This window comes from Enhydra lutris, unplaced genomic scaffold, assembly GCF_002288905.1.
Source record: "Enhydra lutris kenyoni isolate GAN:26980312 unplaced genomic scaffold, ASM228890v2 scaffoldscaffold36, whole genome shotgun sequence".
Classification (NCBI taxonomy): Eukaryota; Metazoa; Chordata; class Mammalia; order Carnivora; family Mustelidae; genus Enhydra; species Enhydra lutris.
The window spans coordinates 574,740-598,578 of NW_019154120.1; the positions used below are offsets into that span (position 1 = coordinate 574,740).

The 23,839-nt window shown below is 62.7% G+C and overlaps 1 protein-coding gene across 6 annotated transcripts in view; it reads right to left on the reverse strand.

The window, feature by feature from the left end:
- Positions 1-18,589: 18,589 nt before the first annotated feature.
- The window catches only part of LOC111154209 (nuclear factor of activated T-cells 1), a 96,244-nt gene continuing 90,994 nt past the window's right edge, over positions 18,590-23,839 (reverse strand). For 4 of the 6 annotated variants that reach the window (XM_022513659.1, XM_022513661.1, XM_022513660.1 and 1 more), the window contains one exon: positions 18,590-20,275. In XM_022513659.1, coding sequence (XP_022369367.1) covers positions 20,226-20,275 — 50 coding nt within the window. In that variant the 3' untranslated portion in view covers positions 18,590-20,225. The remainder of the gene's footprint in view (positions 20,276-23,839) is intronic. The other 2 variants (XM_022513663.1, XM_022513664.1) reach the window with 2 other exon arrangements.

Here is a 23,839-nt window from a genome sequence, read left to right on the forward strand (position 1 = left end):
AGGCAGCGTCCACTCTGGCAGCTGGCCGCCGGCACCAGGCCCAGAGCCGTCCCAGCATGAATGGGGTCACACCCTGTGAGCCAGGCCAGGCTGGTCTGCACGCCCTGGGGTCTGCCTACATAGACCCTGCCTCTGTGACCTCCTGAAGCCACTCCCTGAGCCAGGCCATGAGACTCAACAAGGAGATGGAGACCCCGTGGCCATCCTGCAGTGACAGCTGGGCCAGTATCTCAGGCCACCTAGGAGCCGTCCCAGCCCAAGGCCTTGGGGCCTCCGCCTGCTCAAGCCAGGCAAGCAATAGAGCTTTGTAGCAAACAAGGAGAAGGAGGGAGGAGGAGGAGGAGGAAGGGGAGGGGCGAGAAAGGGGTAGGTAGAGAAGGTGAGAAGAGGAGGGGGCAGCAGGGGGGAACAGGGGAAGGAGGGGGGTAGAGGAGGTGGAAGAAGAAAGGGAAGAGGAGGGGGAGGAAGGGTGGGAAGAGGGGAGTGGAAGAAAGAGAACGCTGTGGAAGGGGAAGGAGAAGGGGAAGGGAGGGGAAGGGAAGGGGGAAGAAAGAGGGAGGGAGAGGGAGGAGGGAAGAAGAGGAGGAGGAGGGGAAGGTGGGAGGAGAAGGGAGAGGAAGGAAGGGCAGGGAACGGAGGAGGGAGAGTGGAGGGAGGGAGAGGAGGGAAGAGGGAGAGGGAGAGAAAGGTGGGGTGGGGGTACAGGACTCAGGTATGGAAGTGCCCCCCCAAGTGATTGTGTCTCAAGGTGTCTACGAAGCGGGTGGGGGTGGGGGAGGGTGCTGGCTGCGGGGAGGACTTAGGGAACCAGGCAGGTGCGGGAGCCCCACATGGTCTGCCGTGGGCGTCCCCTCCTCAACTCCTTGCTCCAGGGGGTAAAGAAGGCGCGGTGTCAGGAGCAACCCCATTCCCAGGGTCTCCGTGCCCTTCAACAGGGCCAGTGAGGCCTCTCGGGCTGTGGGCCTGGGGGAGGCTGGTCCTGCTGGTGCTGGGCCAGACAGGAGGCCCCCTGAAGGGAACCCCGCCACTCCCAAAGTGCCCGGACGCCCGCATGCCCGCCTGGCTGGCACTGAGGCTCACAAGTCAGATGTGGCCACACCACCTCGGCTTGGCTCTTCCTGGGCCTTTTGAAGCCAGGACGCACGAAGGGGATTCACAAGCTCTGGGCAAGAGATGGCCTCATGCTGTTTCCCGTCGTCCTGAAGCTCGTGGCGACCGCGGGCATCCCTGTCCGGCCAGGTGGCAGTTTCTGCGAGCGTCTGTGTGAGGGAGTCCAAGGGCACCTGGAGGCTCGGGGTCCTGAACCAGCAGCAGAGGACAGTGGGTACCTCTACGGCCCCCCTGAGTCGTTCTAACCTTAAAGCCAGGGTTCAGGCATCCGGGATGGTCCTGATGTCCTCCGGGCCGCTCGCGAGGCTTCCAGACCTTCGTCAGCCCACGTGTCTCCATCTGACTGCCGGGGCCTGGCTCCCGGAGCACGCGGTTCGGCGGGGTCTGGGCTCTTCCCTGAGTGAGTCCACAGCAGCGGGAACGGGCCCCAGGCCAGGGACAGAGAGGAATGAGAGGAGGTCAGGGAAACGAGCCCTCCCTCGTGTCCTGTCCAGGCGCAGACCTGCGGGGGTCTGGATGTCAGGCCTCGTCCCTGTGAGCAGAGCCGGGGACCGTTACCAATAGCTAAGGTGCGACGTTGCATGCCATGGGCTGGGCAGGGCTGAGCCCAGGTCCCCTGGGAGTGTGGGCCACAGAGGCCAGCCTCCGTTTTCAGCTCTGCACCACATTCCCACATGTGGGGGTCTGCCTGTTCCTTTAGCATTCAGGGACACTGGCTGGGTTGTCCGACAGAGTATGGAGGCCGCCTGCCAAAGAAGGCTAAGACCAGTGCTCCCGGCATGCCCTTGGGCAGCCCAGGTCAGGCCGGGTCCCCAGGGCTGGGCAGGTGTGGGACACAGACGGGTGACTCAGGAGGCGCTGCCCTCCGCCGTGCGTCACCTGTGCCCCGGCTGTTTCCCCAGGTGTGCCCGGCCGAAACTCAGCCCCACCAGCAGCAGCGACAGCACCTTGTTTTCCCTGAGCCCAAGGGCCCAGGATGGAAGCCTAACGGCCTTTGGCGAAAACAACCCAAATCTCCCATGTCTCGCTCCCACTTCCCAGGTGTTGCCGCGAGTGTCCCCGCCACCCCGTCCTCCAGGGACCCTTAAAGTCCGGTCCGAGGGCTGCCTGCTCATCCTGGCCCCTGCGGTCCCTTCCCGTGGCTTGAGCCCGCCCTGGCCACAGTGCTGGGGGGCTGGCCTCAGACGGAAGCAGAAGGACTGCAGGACAGCCTTGCCTGGACGGTGCGCGGAGAGGGGATGCTGATGCCGGCCCATCCCTTTGGGGCCAAGGAGCGCATTCCTGCCCGGCCGAGTCACAGGCAGCCAGCATTCTCCGGAGGCTCCTGACCCACGTGGGGCGCCCAGGGAGCTCTGGGGCTGCCAGCTCAGTGCCCAGAGGCAGGCGTGGTGCAGCTGGGAGATGCCGGGAGCACGGGACGGTCTGGGGGCCGGGCAGCTCACCCGCGCCGCACATGCTGGTGGTCTTGGCGACGGGACAAAAGCCACCTTCTCTTCAGGCTCTTCCATTCTTGGACTTGGTGAGCCAACCGCAGGCTTGTGCAGGGAAGCCGGTCCTGCACGGCCCGGGATGGCGGGCCCGGCTGGTTCCTCGGGCTTCTGGGGCTGGACGTGGGGTGGGGCTGACTGGCCCAGGGAATGCAGGACGCCTCAGCCATGTCTCCTCGTGAGGTTTTAGAACACAACTTGGGCTGCACGCCGCCCCGCATTGATCCTTCACCCTTAGTGGGAGCGACCGGGCCCCGCCCCTGTGCACACCTGCTCCCGGAGGCCCCTGGCCAGGTGCCAGGCTGCACAGAGGTGGTGGGGACCCACCTGAGGTGGCCAGCAGCCAGGCTGTGTTTCTGGACTTTTTGAGCAAAGTCCTGTCTCACTAGTCACTTTTCTTAGATCAAACGAGGATTTTAAAGAAAGATCGTATTACAGAATAAACTCACGTTCGATTGTCTTCCGTGTAAAGCCGACGAACTTCTTGGTGGTAAAAAGCCCCCCGGAGAGCAACGAGGACAGAGAGGGAGGAGGGTGGCAGGAAGGGCTGGACCCACGAGGGCCTGGGTCCCGGGGCAGGAGGTGTGAAACCTGCTGTGTGGGTCGAATCCCGCTGGGCCCATGGGCGCGGGGGGGCCGCCAGCAGCGCGCCCTGACCCACTGGCCATCAGCCCGGGGAGCAAACTGGCCTCGGACTGCCGGCAGGGGTGTCACTGCCACTCCCCCGAGTGCATGTGCTGGCCCCACGCCAGGACCTCACACTGTGCCCTTCCTTGGAGATGGGCCAACGCAGGAGCGACAAGTGAAGACGTTGTGCCGGGGTCGGGGGCCTCGTCCAGTTGGGGGGCTGTCGTTAAGGGGAGGGACGGTTTCAGAAAGACGCACACACTGTGCGGGAAAAGGCCATGGGATGACAGACGGGGATGGGGGTGCCCCGAGGGTTCCGGGAAGCCCTGGACGCCGGGCGAGGCTGGACTGCGTTCTCCCTCACAGCCTGGGAAGGAACCAGTCACCCACACCCGGTCTCCACGTGTGGCCTCCAGACTGTGAGCTGATAGGCGTTTGCTCCAAAGCCGCCCAGGGTGGGGACTTCTGTGCGGCAGCCCCAGGACACTCACACGGCCTCCACCAAACCCGCCGTCTCCCGTCCTTTCCCTGTTGCCCTTCACGGCGCAGCAGGCACCTGGGCGTGGGCTGAGACAGGGAGCCCACAGGGATTGCAACTGTGCTAATTGGAACTAATTTGCCAACGTCCCGGGCAGGTCCCAGCAGGAGGTGCTGGAAGAACTGGCAGGAAATTCCGGTGACAGTCAACAAGCAAAGCGGAGGCAGAAAACAGGAAAGAACGACGCTCGCCCCCAAATCTGGGCGGGCCTTCGGCACCCAGGACTTCCGGGCCCCGCGATCGGAGGCAGGACCCTGGGTCAGGGAGAGTGCCCGGCCCCCAGGTGCTCAGAGCCAGGGCGGGAGCCCCGGGCAGAAGGGTCAGGCGGCTTTTCCCTCAGGTGGCAGCGAGCCCACTGTGGGGAGAAGGCGGGAGCCCGCTGCCTCGCGACCCGGGAGCGCCAGGCCGTCTCTGTGCCCGGGGGGCATCGGTGCGTGGGCGTCGGCTGCCGCCAGGAGTCTGCCCTGGCGCCCAGGCACACGGAGCCTCGTTCAGCTGGTCCCGATGGGCTTCTTCCTCCCCGAGACCCTCGGTGCCGGCCTGCGGCCACCTTCCTCCCAGGGGCCCCCCCGCAGCCCGGCCTGCACAACCCACGAGAAAAGCTCCACACACGGCTCACCGGGGCTCGCGGGTGGGGAAGCCGCCCGCCCTCGTCGTGAGCGCTGGCGCCCCGCATCCCGGCGCCTGTTGCCCCCCTGTCGGCCTCCCTCGGCGACAGACCCGCGGCTCCGGGCTTTGGGGGCTGAGCCCTTGGGGCCGTGCCCCCGGGAGCACATGCGGGCTGCGGCGGCAAGCTCGGTCTGCCCGCGGGCCCCGTGCTCCTCCCTGGGGACCTGGCTCTGCGGATGGGGCGCCGAGGGGCCACCGCTTCCCCGTGCTGCGCCGGGCTGAGCTCAGGGCCGGGCCGTGAACACACGAGGACTCACAACCTGCGGACCCAGCGGGCTTCCTGGGCTTCCCTCAGCTGACGGAAGGCTCAGCGGGTGCTTTCCTTTCCTCTCAAGCTCAGAGGGACACGGCCCCTGGTGACCCCCTGCCACTTCCTCTCCTGGAGTCCCCCTTCCTCTGCGGTCCATCGGCCACCATCGGAATGGCCCTGAGGGCAGGATCTCAAGTCTGCTTCTCTCTCTGGCAGCTGGGGGTGGCTCTCACCCAGAGGAGGGGCTTGAGGGGACGACCCTGAGGGAATTGGCTTGGACGGGGACACTCCCCAGAGCACTGAAGCTCCTCCGGAGAGCGGCCACGTGGAGGGCGCGAGGGAGCCGAGACGGGCTCTCCTTCCGCAGACTTGGGAGTGGAGCCGCAGGCGTCTCAGCAGCGTCCGCGCTGACTTGGGTGCGCGCAAACCAAAGCCTGGTGCCCAGGCGGGCCGTCTGGTGGTGAGCTGCCACGACACCGGGCCCCTCCGCCAGGACACACGTGCTCCGTCCGTCCCCTGGATCCTTCAGCTCATGTTTGCTGAGCACCTGCCGACCGTGCGGCTCCCGGGCCTCGTTCCTGAGGGACACACGGCATCCATGGAAGCCACGTGCAGCCAGCCAGCAGATCATGGTGACAAGTGTGAGGACAACGGGTCACCAGGGCTCATCACAGAGGGGTCAGCAGCCGAGCTGAGGCCACACACCCCAGCTCCATCACCGAAAACTCTTGCCCTCAGCTGTGGGACCTTGGACATCACTTGCCCTTTCTGGGCCTTCTGTCCTTGGCCCAAGACAAAGCAGGGGGACGTGTGTCTCCAGAGACTGATCCCGAGGACCTGGGCTGCCTGGTGGGAGGCGTGTCCCTGACCCACTGAGGGGGCAGCGTCTCTACGCGGATGCCTCGTGTCGTCTGAGCGCTGCTCGTGACAGGGTCCCGGGAGGCCACACGTGTCCGCGGGGGAGACCTTCCTCCTCTTAGCTCTGCTCTCGCTGCCCTTACTAAGGAGCTCGCAGTCAGCCTGGGAGCTCTGAGGACATCCACTCTGCAAACCCGTGTTTGAAGCGAAACCGAATGTGGTCTCGGGAGGCCGACGCCGGAGGCCGTATGGGCGAGAGCCCGCCAGGGGCCGCGGCAGACCGTCTGCAAACCACAGCTATCCTGCTGGGAAGAGCCGCCGCGCCTCATCCCGCCCCCGGAGCCACGGGCAGGTCCAGTCAGGGCTGGCGAGGGCCGCGGCCAGCAGCGCGTCACCAGGCTCTCAACACTCAGCCACCAGCAGCCCCGGGCACTGGTGCTGCCGTGTTTCCCAGGCCCGGACTCGGTGGGGTCTGGCCTATGCTCAGCGTGGCTCCTTCTGCTTGGCCCCGAGCGCCCCGACCCCAGGCGGCTCTTTCTCGGCCCAGGGCTGCAGGCCCGTCTGGCTCTCGCCCCGCGCGGCCGTCTCCCTGCTCCCTGGCTCGGCACCGGCGCCGGGAACCGCGGCCCAGCAGGAGTCACAGCGTACACGCGGCCTCGGCAACATGAGCAAAGTCTCCGACCGCCCGGGCTCCGAGGGAAGGGGTCGGCTGAGCGCGCGGGGTGGCCAGCAGGGCTGGTCTTCGAGACGCCACAGACAGCGCGGTGACGCTGCCACGGCCCCACGGAACCGCGTGTCCACGGCTCCCCACCCGCAGCTCTCCGCCGGTATTTCGGCGGGGAGAGCGCCGGGGCGGGAAGGAGGGAGCCGTCTGTCCCTGGCTAGGGCTGGCGACAGTTCTCGCTGCCCAGCCGGGAGCGGGAGCCGCTGCCCCGCGCCGTCCCTTCGATGGCTCGCTCCCTCGCGCCTCCCGGTGCCAACGAGGACGGACCCGGTGTAAGCTTTCTTCTGTAACAACACCTCCCCAGCCGGGCCCGGGCTGGCACTCAGACCCCACCCGGGATCGCCCCAAGTCTGAGCGAAGGTTCTGGTTCTGTTTGTCCAGCAGATGCCCTGGGGGCCTCTAAAACCTGTGGTCCAGCCCCAGGCCCTGGGCAACGGAGCCAGGCGCCCAGCCGTGGGTGATGATTTCTTTATGGAAGGAGGAGGAGGGATCCCACAGGCTGAACAAAACCAGACTTTTCTCCTGGAGCCGAGGGGTCCTCTGCACAAACACAGATCGTCCTAGAGAGAATGTCCTCTGACCTGCGCTCAGCTGGCGACCTGCGGCTGACTGCTGTCCACAGCCAGGCCTGCTTTGGGGTCCACACCTGACCCCCAGCTCAGTTCTCTGCCGGCCGCCTTCTCACCGCCAGCAACCCCTGGGCCTGCTCTCCGCAGCCCAGTGTCCCCGGGGACCACCCCGTTAGCCTGGGTGTGACTCCTTCACGGCAGCCACCCTGCTCAGTCCACGAAGCCACAGGTCCGGCGTTGCAGGGGGCGGACCCCCACTCCCTCACAGAAGAACCGCCGGCCTAGGGTTCCGTCCCCAGACACCAGAGCATATTCCAGGAGAGTTTCACTGATGGGTCATCAGGAGACGGACAGTCTGCTCAGGGGGCTTCCCGGTTAGCGGAGTTGAACACTCTGTCATTGGAGGTTGTCCCCAAACGTGTCCCTGTGCTGCCACCTTCAAGCCCGCTGCCGTATCACCCAACCTCACCGACCACCCGCCAGGCCCCCAACAGAGACAGGCGGGGCTTCCCCAGTCCGGAAATAAGACTGCGGCCAATTTTTATTACACAAAAATAAATCGGCACGTTTCAGGTTTGCGGGCGTGAGCAGCTCCCGCCTCTGAGTCGCAGGGAGAGCTCGGCTCAGTCCCTGGGGCGCAGGGAGTCTGAGTGACAGCGACGGTGGCGGCCCGTGACGGTGTGTATGGGGAGACCGCGGACGAAAGGGCTCAGTCTCTCCTCCAGGGCCGTGGGGGGGGGGGCTCCTTCTCTGGAGCGCGGGGTGGAGGCAGAGCCTGCCCGCCTCTCCTGGAGCCACGGAGCCGCGGGCAGAAGGGGACGAGCTTGCGGAGCTGATTCCGAAGAGCTGGAACCACCCACTGGATAACGCTCGAGGACGACTGGGAGAGGCTCCGCCCACTCTGCCCCGCCGTGGGAGTGACCCTCAGGGGACGGGGGGCTATGATCACACGGGCAGTGGAGCCGGGCTCCAGGCCACCCCACGCAGGACGTGGCCCACCTTTCCCACTGTCCCTTCTGCTGAGCCTTTCTCCGGGACGCCCCGACCGGGGCGCGGGGGGGGGGGGGGGATCCTCTCTGCTTTAGCCGTGGTCTACCGTTCCCGCCTCTGCATCCCGGGGCAGAGGGGACAGGTGGACAAAGCCCTGGCCCAGCTAGCTGGGCTCCCTCTGGCTCCCCGAGGAGGAGTCACCTGGGAAAGAGCCCATGGGGGCTGACAGGCCAAGGCCCTGCCTGAGCTGCTTGGAGCCGCCGGCCGGCCACCGCCTTTAGGACCGAGTGAGGGTCTGCCCTCCCTCAGCTGTGAGACAGATGTCAGCGCTACAACAGCGTGTCCAGTGCCTTCCGGAGGCTGGCCTGGCGGGGCAGGGTGTGGGCCGGGTAGCCAGTCGGTCAGGGCCCCTGGCCCTCCGGGCACCCTGTCACCTCCCCCTCAGCCCAGCCCCGGGGTGTGACAAGCTTGGGGCAGATCTGACTCGGGGCAGTCGCAGGCCACAGTGGGTGGGGTAGGGGGCTCGAGGCAGAAAAGTACCCAGGGCACCGGCAAGGTGGCGGGGTGTAAGGAAAGCTCCCGAGTCTCTACTCAGAAGACCGCCAGGCCCCAGAGAGGGCCAGGCCTGGGGCCACAGCTGGCTTGTTGTGGCTACAAACAGGCAAACACAGAGCACTCAGGAAACCAAGGCCCACAGGCGGTACCCCAGGCTGCGGAGTCCAAGTGCCGTCTCCTACAGAGCTCCAATCCATTCAGCTCCTGCCCAGGCCCCCATCCGCACGGACCCCTCAGCACGGACCCCAGGCCCCAGCGTGCCGCAGGATGGAGTCGCCCAGGACAGAGTCGCCCAGGGGGACATCCCACCCCCCAGGACCCGCTGTCCCGGCCTCTGGTCTCATGAAGCCCCAGGCGGGGCGGCTAGGTCTCCACTTCCTGCTTTGCTCTGGTCGGGGAATAATAGGACGTCCAAGCTGAGGGGACAGTGGCCGTCCATTACCCACATCCAGGATGGGAGTGGGTAACGGATGAATCTCGCTGCCATAGGAAGGACAGTGGGAGGGTCCCTGACTCCCAGCAGAGAGCCGTCACGGGGCCTGAGAAGGGGTGAGGTGTGCCGGGTGAGAGCAAGCTCGAGGGACCCTCTGGGGACAGGGAAAGGACGGTGGGGTCCCTGGGACAGCCAAACCCAGGCCCTTCACCCCCTTCACCCGAGGCTGCCCTGGCCTCCCCCGGCTCAGCTCCCACTGCCAGACGTTTAGTGCCGTCTCGGTTTACTGACGGGGCCTCGGGCAGAGCCTGATTTAATTGAACCAACGGACGGCTCTCTGGGCCTGTGTGCCCGACACAGTGAGCCGCAGCCTTACTGGGCTGTAACACGCCCGCTGGGGAACGATGGCAGAACCCAGCATCAGCTGTGTGGGGAGACATCAGTGAGCGAACTCACATAAAGCATGTCAACTCAGTGGGGATGGGCAGACGGAGGATGGGCGAGTGGATGGACGGACGGATGGATGGACAGACGCATGGATCGTGGAGGGGTAAGAGGGTGGGAGGAGGAGTGGGCAGATGGGTGGTGGGTGGTGGGTGAGTGGAAGGATGGATGGATGATGGATAGATGGACGGGGATGAGTCAGCGATCGAAGGTCACTTCTCTCTTCCAAGCACGATGAGAAAGTTCGTCCTCGGGGACACGCCCTCCAGCCCAGTCGCGGGAACTCATCTCTAGCGTGGGGTTTGGACTCGCCTTGTCTGCCTCACGGGTTGGGTTTGAGGCTCAAATGAGGGCAGCACTTGAGAAACACTTTGAAAACGGGTTGGCCGACGTACGTGAGCTTTGTGTGATTATCACCCAGATTAGGTTGAGTCTCAATTAGTGAAAACTTCGGGCTGGGGGTATAATTTTTTAAAAATGCTTTATTCCTTTCAAGGATATGCAGTTACAGAGACTAACTGCTAATAGTACATTTTCAAGTTGAAGTCCTACTGGGCCTACTTCAGTGAATAAGAAAAAAGTCTCGAAACTGGCAGCCTTATTTGCCTGCAAACAATGAGTGTCCCTAACGTCCTTCAGACTGGTGTAGGACTAACTCTTACACCTTATTTTAAGTGATTAAATTGCCTGGCAAACCCCTTTCTCACTAAACAGTTGAAAAGCGAACTTGAACCAGCCAAATACCATTAATGTCCCATCATCCCAGATTCTAAATTAAGGCAGTCTCGGCCAATAGTTTTCCGGGTACCATCCACGAAAACACAAAGGCAGAAACAGCCACCGAATCCAGCGGTTCTCGCTCTCCGGCTCCAGTTCACGTAGTTTCTGGGTCTGTGTTTCAGCACGAGATGGTTCGTGGCCGTCCCTGGGAGCAGCTTGACCTCGGAGAGGCTGCGGGGTGAGCCTGGTGCGCACGTGTGCCGTGGGGAATGGGGAGCTCAGCGTGGGCAATCCCGTGACGTCAAAGCCATGAGGGAAACGTTCCCGCACCACCTGAATGCGGACACACTTCCGTTCTTGGCTTGCGCAACGCCAGCAGACCCGTCTCTTCCTTGGGGTCCTGCGGTCCTTCCTCCGGGTAAAAAGCACATTTTTGGCCTCTGTCTGATGCTTCCCCTGCCGATTAGAGTGAGTGGGGTCCGAAGCTTTCCCTCGTGATCACAAACCACTCCCTTCGCTCGACATGCTGTCCATCGTTCTGTGGCCCGAACGCAGGAACGTGGAAGGTGGACTTCGGCCCCAACGACCCCATGCCAGGGAGGCTATGAGGGATCCGGCTCCACAACCTCGGCGTTCAGCCACGGCAGACCAGCAGGGACCAGACTTCCCCTCTCACCCAAACAAGCAGAAAACGGGGAAAAGCTTTGAAATGTGTTCTACGTTCCACCTCAGGCAGGGACGGACAAGGTGGGCACAGCAGGTTGTGCTGGGAGTACGGGCGGCCGAGGAGAGAGTCGCCCAGCGGGATGGAGCCGACAGCTGCAGAGTGTGAGTGCGGGGGACGTCCCCCGAGGCCTGGAAGGCGGCCTCCCGGGGAACTTGGGGGGCAATCCTGGACCTCACGTAGGCCCCCCTGAATGGAAAGCTGTGCAGTTCGCAGAGCACCCGGCCATGTGTTCAGAAGGGTTTTTACCTTAATATGGGAGAGATTAGCCTAAGACTGAATGTTGCTCTGGTCCTACCGAACAAAGCTGACCAGTTTCCAGTTCTCTCCAAATTGGTCTATAGGATTAATGAGATTCCGACAACACCCAACATGGCTTCTCGTAGACACAGGCACGTTTACTGTAAAATGCACATGGGAAGACACAGGACCTGGGATACTGGGGCAATTTTGGAGAAGGACACAGTGGGAGAAAAGACTCATCGGGATATCGAGACTTGCAGGAGTGCAGACGGCGTGGGGCTCAGGGAGGGGCTTGATCCGTGGATCGGGGAACAGAAGACAAAACCCAGAAATAGACCCATAGCAACGGGTTCAAAACCACAGATGAGCCCTTTCCACAGATCGGGTGTGAGGGGAATGGAGCTCGATTTCACGGCTCATATACACAGAAGATTAACTCAAAAGGGATCACGGACTTACAGTAAAACACAAACCTGGAAAACTCCTCGGACAGAACACGAAGGGAGTCTTCGGGGCACTAAGGGCGTGGCCCATCCAAGGGAACGCTGACCAGCTCCGCCTCTGCCGAAAACCAAGTTTTCCTTCCCTAACGCCCTCTCAGGAGGCCGAGAGGACGAGCTGCTGACGCGGACGAAACCCTTGCGAACCGCAGCCGCGCGGAGGGCGTGCAGAGCGCGGCAGGAGCCGCGGCAGCAGAACCGAACAAAAGCGGTCCCGTGGGAAGTCGGCAAAGACACAGAGACTCTTCACGGACGAGGCCGCACAGGGGCTGCGAAGGGTGGGAATGGCAGCCGCGGCAGCCTGGGGGGCGGCTCGAGCGTGCCAGTGGGGCGGGAGACGGCGGAGCCACGCGGGCACACACTTGGGAGGCTCCACGCACGAGGCCCACGACCCGGCGCTTGCTCCCCGGGGCCCACATCCCGGGGACGGGACGCTCACCCGGCCCATGCCGAGAGCGCGCGGGCACCGCCCCGGGCAGCCTCAGTCAAGCGGCCGAAGCCCCGGAGCCCGGACACTCACCCACGCGCGCTCCCTGGACAAGCGTGTCCCTCCTGCTGCTCAGCGATGACAAGGGACGGACGGGTGATACGCAGGCAGCGTCCGCACGACGGCCACTCTCGGAAGGTGGCGCACGGCAGATCCCACGGACGACAGGAACAAGACCGTCACTCTGCTGGGGGCAGGCGAGCGGACGCGGGGCAGGAAGGCGCTGGCGTAGTCGCGACCACGAGGCTGCGGGGGACGGTTGTGTCTTTATGCTGGTGGCTACACGGATCTCCAGGACGGCCGAGACTGCACGGGACCACACACACACTCACACTCACACACACGCCTGTCAGACCCATGAAGTCTGAGTGAGTTCCACACATTGTACCAATGCCGGTTTCCTATTTTGGGTGGAAATGTGAAACTCCAGGGGGACCTCTTCGTACATTTTTTTGGCAATTTCTTGGGAATCTATGATTATTATTTTTTTAAATATTTTATTTATTTATTTGTCATAGAGAGAGAGAAAGAAGAGTACAGAGGGAGAAGCCGGCTCCCGCTGAGCAGAGAGCCCGATGAAGGGTTCGATCCCACGACCCCGAGACCATGACCTGAGCCGGAGGCAGATGCTCACTGACTGAGCCACGCAGGCCTCCCGGGAATCTATGGTTGTTTTAAAACAAAGTTTAAAAAAAAGCAGACAAAATGGAAGTGTTCCACGTACACAAACTCTAACTTACCACCCGGAGAGCTGTCCTCCACGAGCTGCTACACGAAGCCATCGGGAAGAGGACGCCAGACGGCAGTGTCCGTCCACACTCAGGGACGGCCGGCGCGGGGACTGGCAGCTATGTGGGGAAGTGAAATACTTATGATTTTTTTATCATTTAAGTCTCTGTAAAGGCTGATTCACTCCTTGAAGGAAACTAATAGCAACACACTGTGGCGTTGGTGACACACAGAGGGAGGCGTCAGTCACTAAACAGCACAGAGTCTGGGAGCCGGGAGGGCGTCCCACACACAGCAGCCGGCGGCTCGCCACGCGCCCAGAAAGGTGGACACCAGGTACGTGGCAGGTCGCCCCTCGATCCAGACCAACCACGGAAGAAACAACATAGAGCCGTAGCTCGTAAGCCCAAGAAGGAGAAAGAAGTGGGATCTGAGCAAACACTCAGCCGTAGCCAAGAGAGGCAGGAGAAAGGGGAGTGTGTGGCTCAGAAGGAAGACGGGTCCCACGTTGATGGGTTTAAATTCAACCGCGTCAGGAATTCCATTAGCTGCCACGGCCTGAGAACCCCCCAGTTAGGAGACACACAGGGGATGGGGTAAAATACGTAAGCCCATACTCCCTGCCTACGAGAAACCTACTGTGTCTGAAACCCACAAAGGGCTAGAAGTTCAAAAAATGAAAAACGTATACATGTTAATACTAAGCAAAGATTACTACCAGACCATGTGGATGTAGAGCAAAGAGGATTTCCAGAGATAAAGAGGGTTACATCCTGATAAGAAATGGGTCCATTAATGCAGAGTGCAGAACCGTTCGAAATAACGTGGCCGTGCCGTCCATGGGAGAGGCCGGCGTGAGGAGCTGCAGGTGAACCCAGGCTGTGGGCCGTTGCGTCAGCCCTTGCCCTGTCCCGGGGACACACCGGCACACAGACAGCCGTGAGTGTCCAGCGCGACCGAACCCCCCCGTGAGCCACGGGACCTCATGTGCGTTTCCAGAACACGCCGCCCAGCAGCATGGGATGCCCGCGTGTATCCTGTGCTCAGGAACTCGAGCGGGGACAGCCCAACATTCTGCACCAAACAGTGAGGCTCCGCGGATATAAAAACGAAACAACAATGGTGTTTAGATAGAACTCTGGAAAATCCCTCAATATTGGAAAACTAAATAGCTCTCAGGGCCAGAAAGGTCAAGTGGGATTAGAATGATTTGAATAAGCTCAGAAACCCGGGGACAGGGACGTGGCTCGGGCGACTCCCAGAGGACCGACCCCCAGCCTGCGTGAGGAGAGGCCTCGGCTCCCACCTTCAGGAGAAGCTGAGCGAGAGCGAGGGCACCCAGTGTCGGAGCTCGTCTCGGAAACCGGGGGGACGGTCAGCCAACGACGAGCCCCGTGCCGACTGGTCAGGAAACAGAAGGAGAAAAGACACAGGGGCCAAGACCAAGCAGGGGGACGCGGCGTCACTGTGGGCACTACCGTGCGGAAAGGACAGTAGAGGGACATTGGGCCCAGCTTTACGTCAACAAATCCCACAACGCAGATGAGACGGACAGATTCCCCGAAGACATGAACGACCCAAGTTCAGCCAAATGACCAGTAAGCTAAGAGCCGCTCCGTCTGGGAAGGAAACGGAGTCTGTGTTCTTCCCACAGGGCGGCCGCGGGCCTGGATGGCCGTGGGGCTGAACCCACCCGCCTGCTCTCTGCCGCTCCCAGCTGGCCGGCCGGGGGAGCTTCCAGCGCTTTCCCTGTGGCCGAGGTCACTCACCCACACCGGCCCAGCTGCCGGCACACGGGGGGGCTTGTAGTTTCGATGGCGTCACAGCCCGCGAGCAGTGGTGTCCCGGCTCGGAGCGGACACCTGAGAGGGCCCTGGATGTGCACCCATCCTCTAGCCCCCTCGCACCACGCAGGCTCCCGAGATCACCTCCCGGCACCGTCACGCGGCGGGGGGGTTGGGGTTTCAATGCAGGAACTTGGGACGTGCATGTGTGGCCTGGGACAGATGCCGAGAAGACTTCAGCGCTGGGACGGAGGGCCCGTCCTTCTTTTATAGATGGGGACGTTAGTGTCCTGTCAGCTGAGTCCCTGGGGACACGGTGCTGGGCAGACGCGTCCGACATCTACACCGTGTGTGCAGAGCGAGGCTCCCAAGTGTGTGCAGCAGAGCAGGCCCAGGGTCTCCGCGGGGGCCGCCCCAGCTGCGTCTCCTCTCTAGGCCGCCCCTGCACAGGCCCTGGGCCAGACCCCTCGCACCTTCACCGAACCACCCTGGTTAGTGCAACCTGGAGTCTTATCCCACTGCTCGTGTCTGCGCTGCGCCTTAGCGATCGCTGGTTTCCTCACAGAGCTGCCTGCTCCTTCTCCGTCCGTCCATCTCCGCTGGTCTGTCCTCTCTTCCTCTACCTCACGTGTCTGTGGATCTGCACCCCTCCCAGCCTCCCGTGAGCAGCAGGAGCAGCTGCGCGAGGACCTCTGCACGTGTGGTCGCCCCCCTGGGACGCGCTTGCCCAGGACAACCTCACCTTGCCGTGGGCAGGCTCGACAGCCGCCTTCCCGCGAGGTCCCCCCCACCCCCGCTGTCTGCCCCTGGCACGTCCTTCCCCGTGGCTCTCCCTACCCTATCGGACGGCCCGTGGCTCACCCATAGGGTATAGAGGTTAAGGACTCCTTCCCCAGGAAGAAGGCTTGTCCACGGACTCACTAAGCTTCTAGAACGTGCCTCACACCAAAGGGTCCTTGGTCCGTGTCGTACGGGGCTGCTGTCTACACCGAACTGTACGTCACTTCTCCGCAGGAGGAGGAGAGGGTCCCCCAAATCAGAGATCCGCGTCCCCACAGCTTTGTGGGCGGCAGCAGGGGGGTCTGGCCATGGCCATCTGCACGTGGAGGTGCGAAAAGGGGGCTGGGCCTGGCTGTCCCTGAGGGGCTACCATCCACACGGGCTGTGCCGTGAGATGGCAGGGGCCGTGGCTTTGTTGGCCTCAGCAGGTGTTTTCAGGGCAGACCTGGTCCCGCTCCTTCCTCAGGGCTCAGAGCTCCTGCCGCCTTCCAGGGGCACCAGCTCCCAGGAAAACAGGGAGACCCCCTCACACCGGGGCATGAGCACCCTCCCACCACAGGGTTCACTCGTGAACTTCACGCCACAGGAATGATTCTCTAATGGTCGCATCTGGGCCTCCCGGGGTCTCAGCTCCTCCCCCCCCCCGGAGACGGGGCTGCGTGGACAGGGATGGTGCTTCCAGGAACCCCGACGACAAAAGTCACGGCTCAAGCCCTTTGGAGACAAGCCACAGACGGTCTAGAAGATGTACTCCTTCCAGACAAGTGTCTGTGGATAGGGCGTTCCGGTGGCCCGACCGGCTGTGGGGACAGTCCCTTTGGAGGGAAGGGCCGCAGGCTGCTCTCTCCTCCTAGATGTGACTGAAGGGCCCTCTAGAACGGGTCCCCACCAGCATGTCCCCCTCCTTTTGGGAAGCATGAGGCACGGCCCTGATGCCTATGCCTGGAACGCTGGAACCATGCTCAGCTGCATGAGGAGACGCCCGGCTCTGGTCAGAGAAGCGAGGGTCCAGCGACAGACGGCAGCTGGCGGCAGGTGACCGGTGCAGAAAACAGCGGCTGTGCTCGTGGGAAGGTCAGGATACCGAGCACTGGGTGGGCAGGGCGCTCGCCGAGCGATGGCCTCCATCTGCAGCCTGCGCTCATTTCCCGAGACCCTGGGCGCCTTCACCCGGGCCGCCCCACCACGTCCCTCACGGGCGTGAAGTCAGACGGCGCTGGTGCTCTGGCCGCACCCAGACGGCGCGGATGCCCAAGGACCTACACCCGCAGTTAGGCGTCGCGTTAACTCAGTGTTTTCGGCACAGAGAACCGTGGTGAGGGCAGGCTTCGCACACGTGCCTGCGAGCTAGGTTGGCGACCCAGCGCCAGCATCTGTCTCAGCGAGGCCTTGTTTTAGGACTGAGAACGGGAAAGCCGTCCTCCCAAAGGAAGACACGCCGTCCCCGAAGCCCCAGGACTCGCACTCCGAGCAGCAGACTCCGGAGCAGCCGGCGGGGCTCAGACGGGAGCCCCTGCGCGTGTCCCCAGAGCCAGAGGGGCGGCGGCCGCAGACCCGCTCCGTCCACATGTCGTGGTCAGGCTTGGCCATGAGACGGCGTGACGTCCTGAGAGACGCCAACATGTGCGAGAATCGTGAGTGGAGGAGCCTGGGCAGCGGCCGCTGGCCCTACGGGTCCCCCCATGGAAGCACCGGGACACGGAAGTCCAGACACACTGGCCGACGGCAGTGGCGGGGGGCTGCTCGGTGGGGCAGGCCTTCCTTTGGGGCGATGAGAGCACTTGGAACCGGTCAGAGGTGACGTCACACGATACTCAACGTGCCACGTGCCACTGAACCGTCCACTGTAAAATGCTTAATTGCATCTTCTGTGAATTTTTTTAAATCCCTGTTCCACACGGGCCTCCTCTTGGCTCCGGCGGCTTCTCTCAAGCACGGCAGCCTCTACACCCAGTGCGGGACACAGTTCTCGGGTGCGCAGAGGCCTCCTCGTGATGTCGTTGGCTGGTGCCCTGCTCAGGGCGGCCGCAGGATCCACAGAAGCCGAAGTCACCACGGGGTCCGTCCCTGAGGCCAGAGTGGGGGCCCCGGCACTCAGGTCCGGGGACCCCGTGAAACAGAGAGACCGACATGCTTGGTCTCAGGCCTGGCTGCTGCTGGCCTCAAGGAGAGATTGGACGCTCCTGGGCTTTCCCACGCCGCACGGTCTCAGACGTGGGAAGGGCTGGAACCCCAGCAGCGGAGGGAGGACAAGCGAGCCAGGGTCTGCCACACGGCCCCGGGCTCGGCTGCTCCCACAGTTCTGGGGGACATGCTGCGCGATCCCGGTCGCTGAGGGAGGGGAGGGGAGGGCTGGCAAGGGGCCCCGAGGCTCCAGAGGCCCGCCAGCTTGGGTTAGGCTGACCTCGACCCCGGCTCCGCAGGACACGTTCCGGTCTCCGTGCACCTACGCCTTGCTGGAGGTGAGCCTGATTACACAAGATCCACCTGAAAGAAACGAAGCGGCATAAACGGTGTCCCCAGAAGCACGGCCTCTCCGCGGGAACCGCCCTTATTGCACAGATTTGTGTTTTGTTTCTGGAATATAAACTTCTACGCTGAGAATGGGGGAGAAGGGTTAGAAAAACTCGCTTTGAAATTAATAGCTTGCCAGGCATTCTTGAGGGAGTCAAGCCCAGCTCCGGTGGCCCATGAGCCTGGGGTGGACAGAGCTCCCCATTCGCTGTGTATCCGGCAGGCTCTGGGGTTCCCCGCGGGCCCCCTCTCTTCTCCACGGCCCCCGCCCGCCCCGCGACCTGCACTCCCCTCAGAGGCCCCTTGGCCATGGCGGCTCTGCCTCCCACGGGGTCGGGCGCACGGCAGCCACACACGCTGGGTGATGAGGTTCTCCTAGAACTTTGCCTCAATCTTAGCAAAAGAAACAGGAAATCTTCCATTTTATAAAGTCCTAAAAGCAAAATACTATTTCTGACAATTCAACAGTAACTGCTGGAGAAGTTCTGGGTTTCATCTGGTTTTATCAAACCGAACACCGTTTCCCCGTGCGAGCCTGGAGCGGCTCTGGGCAGGGACAGGGGCCGAGCGGCTTCAGGGAACCAGTGGGAGGCGCGGACACCCGCTGTGCCCTTCTGAGCAAAGTGCTGGAGCGCCCGGGCGTGCGGCTGCACGTCCCCTCCCCTGTGGCGGGCTTCTCCGCGCACGTCTAGGGCCATGGCCAGCCCGCCACAGGGGAGGTCCCGGGGACGCCAGTGCTGCTCTAGGACTCGGCCCTCCACACAGACGGCAGGAGCTCGAGGACCCACAGCAGAAAATCACTTAGAACCTGGCAGAATGTTCCACACAGGTAACAAGTCACCGGCAGACTAAGGTTGTCCAGCAAAAAATACTGCTTTATTGGGTCTATCTCCTAAAGGACAGCGGACACAAACACCAAACAGTTCCTTCCCACAGAAAGCCCACCGAGAAGAGGGTCATGCGAGTCCTAGGACACTGAGGGTAGGTCGAGGTCTGGGCGACGGGCGGGCCGTGGCCGGGGCGCAGCCACGTGCCGGCGTTCTCAGGGCGGTGTGCGAGGGTACACATAGGGCTTTTGGGCTTGTGTCCTTCCCGGGAGTCCAACAAAAACGGCGTGTGGTCGTACAGGAAGACGCTGCGCAGATCCTTTCCAGCCTCACGTCGTGCTGTGGGGTCAGGACCCATGCCGCCCGCCCGCGGGTGCAGCTGAGGCGTGTTCCATGAGGGGCCTGGACTCCTAAGGCACAACTTCCAGGTGAACCATGTTTTAATGCACCATGCTTTTTGGTTACGTGAAACGACGGGTCCCGGCGAGCAGTCACGTGATGCAGGCGGTTGCGGTACAGATGCGGGAGAAGCAATGGCGTCTACGCTGACCTGTATGTTCACAGCGGCTAGTCGGGAACCCACGGCAGGCGCTGTCTAGGAACCCATTTCTGGTGACTGTTCCCTTAGATGAAGCGCGGTCGGAAGGCTTCTGTGAAGGGAAATCTCACAGCGGAACGAACACGTTACACCCCCTGGACATCGGCACAGTCGCTTTCCACCTGCCGTTCGGGCACATCTGGGCACCAAGAACGCACCTCTCCCGGCTTTCTGACGAGCTCGGCCCGCCGCACCCCACAGGACAGTGCAGACCCGGCGGACGGGAGATGGGCCCCGGGGACGGAGCCGGGGAGCTGGGTTTTGTCTCAGATGCATTTTCCAGAAAGGACACGGGGTACGGCCAACGCGGCAGCCCCTGCGGGGCGAGGGCCGCACATCGCCCCCTCCGTCACTCTGCATTTGTGCGTAAATGCGTGCCGCTGGCCGTGCACACACGCAAACGCCAGGTCGGTCCTGGGCGCACAGACCTCCTCGTCCTGTGGCGTATCCTGTGCTCTCATCCTACCTGCGCCACGTTCAAAGCCAGATTAAAAACAAAACCCCAGCATGCTACAGTCAACAGCCCTACAGTTTCGGTAACACGGGAGGGAGCAGGGGACGCGAAAGAGGACGACGGGAAAGACCCCGAAACGCACGGAATGAGGCAGCAGGTCTCACGCCGCAGCCCCAAGGGGAGCAGAGAAAGCTCGGAAGCGGGGCTGGGCCTCCTCGCAATGCCTTGCTGGCCGCGGTTCTCCCAGCCACACAGAAGAGAGAGCCGCACGGCCACATGTCTTTACAGCTTCGCTCCTACACACGCTCTCCTGGCAGCAGACCCCACGCTCTGCCCCGGGGCACCAGGTCCGGTTAATAAGGCACTTCCAGCACCGAAGCAGGGGTGGGGGCGCCCGGGGCCCGTGACAGGTGCACCGGTGGCCCCACCCCCTTAGGTCCGTCCTCCTGGGCACAGAACTACTTGGAGCGCGTGAGGCAAATCTTGGGTTAGCGGTAGCTGGGCTGGTGCTGGGTGTGCGTCGGGTGTCCCCGGAAGTCCTGGTGTGGGAGCGGGACCGTTGGCGGCCGAGCGGGCTCCAAGCAGCTTGCGCAGGAGCTCCGTGTGGCCAGCTACGATCGGATGTTGGCGCTGGAGAGATCGTTCCGTATTATTTCATTTACTGCAAGAAAACACAACAGAGTGACCGTTAGGGAAACACCGCTCTGCCCCGGAACTGTTTGTAAGAACCAGAAATCCCATCAGCCACGCCTTTAGCCCGTGAGGAGGAGCCTTCGCCCCGAGGGACGGGACTCCTTCCCACGCCCCGCCGTGGGCCCAGGGTGTCCAGAGCCAGCAGCATGTGGCTGCCCGGGGCCCTGCTCTGCGGCTGCCCGGGCTGGCCGCGGTCAAGTTGGCGACACGCTGATGCCTGGATCGTGGGTTCTGCGAAAAGGCTCCCGGTGCTGGTCCGGGGCCGTGCGCATGTCTTCCCCCGGCGGGCGTCTCCATGGGCCGAGCCAGCTGGGGCGGCAGAGGCACGTCCCGGAGGCCGAGGCCCAGGAGAGCCTCTCTCTCTGGTCTCGTGGTCAGACAGACCCTGTCCGAGAGGTGGACGCACCACGAGGCAGCTGGGGCCTCCCTTTGTTCAGGGCTCTTCCGTCATTCCCGCTTCCTCGCCCGGGGCCACTATCCGCCGGTGGCCTCTGGGGCAGGAGAGGAAATGAGTGAAGCTGGCACAGGCCACCGTAAGCAGACTCCACGACATCCCTCTCCCCACCCCTGGGTCAGCCCCCCAGATAGGGCACGCATCCCCACGGCCCACTTTCCCAACAGAACTGGGAGGTGGGGGACACGTGCTCACGTCACGGAACTGCCCGGGCTTCCCTTTGCCACCCAGATAAACTCCCCATGTCTCTGCAGAGGCCCTGGCACGTCCCGGGGCAGCCTCCTGCAGCGACCGGCTGGCCCACCTGTCGTCACCCGCACGACCCCCCGAATGCCCTTTCAACACGCCCGCTATTGTGAAGAATAACAATAATAAAACGTGGCCAGGAATTGTGTCACCGCTGCTGATAACGGAGTCCACTGGCACCAGCTTCACAAGCAGGAGCCCCGTGGCAGAGCCCCAGGCCCGCCCGCCCCCAGCCCAGCCCGAGGGGAGGGGCCGTGAGTCACAGCACGCAAACACCAGGAGCGCACAGTGGGCTGGGGTGGGCTCCAGGCCAGCCGGCCTGCAGAGGACACATCTGCCGGGGACATGGATGGGAGGCACGACCCCTGGTCACGCAGCCACACCTCCTCTGAGGACACCACTGACGCACAAGCGGAGACAACGGGAGGGGCTGGCTCGCCGGCCGGCTCGGGGTACCCTCCGAGCGACTGCTTATGAGGCAACAGTGAGGCCCAGTGCGCAGACCCGCTCTCAGGACGACACCCGTCCCCGGAGGGTCCTGTGGGCAGCTCGTCAGCGGCGGGCCGTTTTTTTGTGACACTCTGGCAACCTGCTAGAGACCCCGACCAGTGCCTGGCCACGGCCCACGGGAAGGCAGGGCACGACGGGTCCCCTCCTGGGCACCGTGCAGCTCACGTCTCCGCTGACCACGCGGCATGCCCTGCCACCCAACCTGGAGTGTGCCCTTGGCCTCGGGCACCACGCTCTGCCAGGGTCCCAGGGCACAGTGGGAAGGGGGCAGGCCTGGGCCCACGCTCCTTCCCACGTCACTGTTTGCCTCCAATTTGCACTCCGCAGAGCCGCTGTATCAAAGAACATGATGACAAGGACAAAGAACAAATATGAGCGTCCCTAGGACGTTGCCTCCCCGAGGAGAGGCTTTCCAGCAGAGTGGGCCGGACATCCTTACGACCATATGCGGCGGGGATCGCTGACACGGCAGGGACAGTGGCACACTGCTGTGGCTGGCGTGGCACGTGGCCCCTTCAAGTTGCTTCATGGTGACCCTTCTCATTTCCTCCTGAGCCCTCACCGGGCCACGGGCACGGCAGGTCTTCCTAACATCATTCAGATTCAGCAGGAAGTCCGAGGGCACACTTGGCCATAGGGACCCTGGCCCAGCGCGGGGTGGCTGGGGGTAGGCAGCCCAGTCGCCACTGGCACCCCCGGGTCCAGGGCTGCAATGCTCAGCTGTGACACCAAGGGATGAGGCCTCTGGCACCGTGGCAGCGTGGACAGGTTGCCACTGAGGGATGGGGCCTCCCAAGGACATACACCAACACCGGGTCACTGCGCTCATTCCACCAGCAAGGACAGGGGTTCTCAGACCAGAAATCCCATCCAGCAGGGACAGACACCAGGTGGTGAGAAAATTCCCATGGGTGCTAACGTCAGGGAAAAGGGGGGCCTGAGGGCAATAATGACGGCAATATGGGGGGAGCTGAGAGGTAATAATGCTACGGAATCAGGGAGGCTTAAGCAAGGCAGCCAAAACTCTCTAGTTTCTCAGGGTTACAGAGACCACAGGACAAATAACACATGTTAGACAAGATAAAAGGGGAAGAAGGCTCAGAAGTGGGCTTCCCCTCACTGCCCACTGGGGCACCTGAGCCTGGAAGGGGGAGCCCGTGGTGGGTGGGAACGGGGAAAACACTGAGCCATCTGGGGCCCTCCTGTGTGCTGGCACCTGACGGGCTCTCTGTGACCCCAGCCTGGCAATCAGGAGCATCTCGGGAGAGCGGACGGCACTCCTACTCCGTCACTGGGATCTGCCGATTCCTGATGAGCCACCAGGCCTGCCTGCCTCCCAACAAAGGTCAGCTGGACAGGGCAGGTCATCGGACGGCCCTGTGGTCCAGACCTGGCACCATGATGGAGGGTCAGGATGGGTCAGACATCTTGGGAGCACAGTCAAGAACCAGCACACATGTGCGAACACCGTCAGACCTGCCCTAGGTCCCCTAGGACTGTGCAGAGTAGCTGACAGAAGGGGCGGGTGGCCGGCGGGACGCACACAGCAGACACACCAGACTGCGCATACGACCGAGGACAGGATGGCCACAGAGCCACGCTCTCCAGACAGACACAGCCCGCACCGCGGCCCTGCAGGGAGAGCCACGAGGGTTCCCATCCCCAGACAGACGGCGAGCAGGGTGCGCACATCGGGGCCCCGCCGCCCCGGCCTTGCCCTGCTCACGGCCTCCCACGTCCCTTCCATGAGGTCACGGTTCCACGGCCCTGTGAGAGCGTGGCCGCCCCCGGGGGACTGTGCTGGTTATTTTGGGGGTGGCTTTCTCTGGGACGGTTTCCCACAGCGTCTGCTCTCTACTGATACTTTCCATCTTCTTATTCAGCTTTTCCACCGACACGCAGGGTTTTTTCTTAGTCGAGTATTTTGAACTGTAGGTAACATGTGACCCTCGGAGCTCGTCAGGGACCTGAAAGAGGAACCTTCGCTGTGCTGTCAGATGTCCCTGCGACAGGATGTGGTGAGCTGCTACACCACAACTTAGTTTAACGAGAAAGGTTTTTTCCCTTATATTTAAGTTTTCTCTAAAATGCTCCCAAGGTGGAAACTACTGCTTTTTTCCTAAAACTTACGTGGCAATTTGAGTTTTGGTTTTCACCTGGGATCCGTATGCAGGACACAGACACGCCTACACCACCTCTTTGCGCGTAGCTGGAGTGAAGAGAAAACTAGTCTTTTATGACATCCAAAAACTCAGACGGACGCAGCACAGGCACAGCCCTCGCCGGTGCTCGCGGCATCTGCGGATGCGCACTGTACTGCTC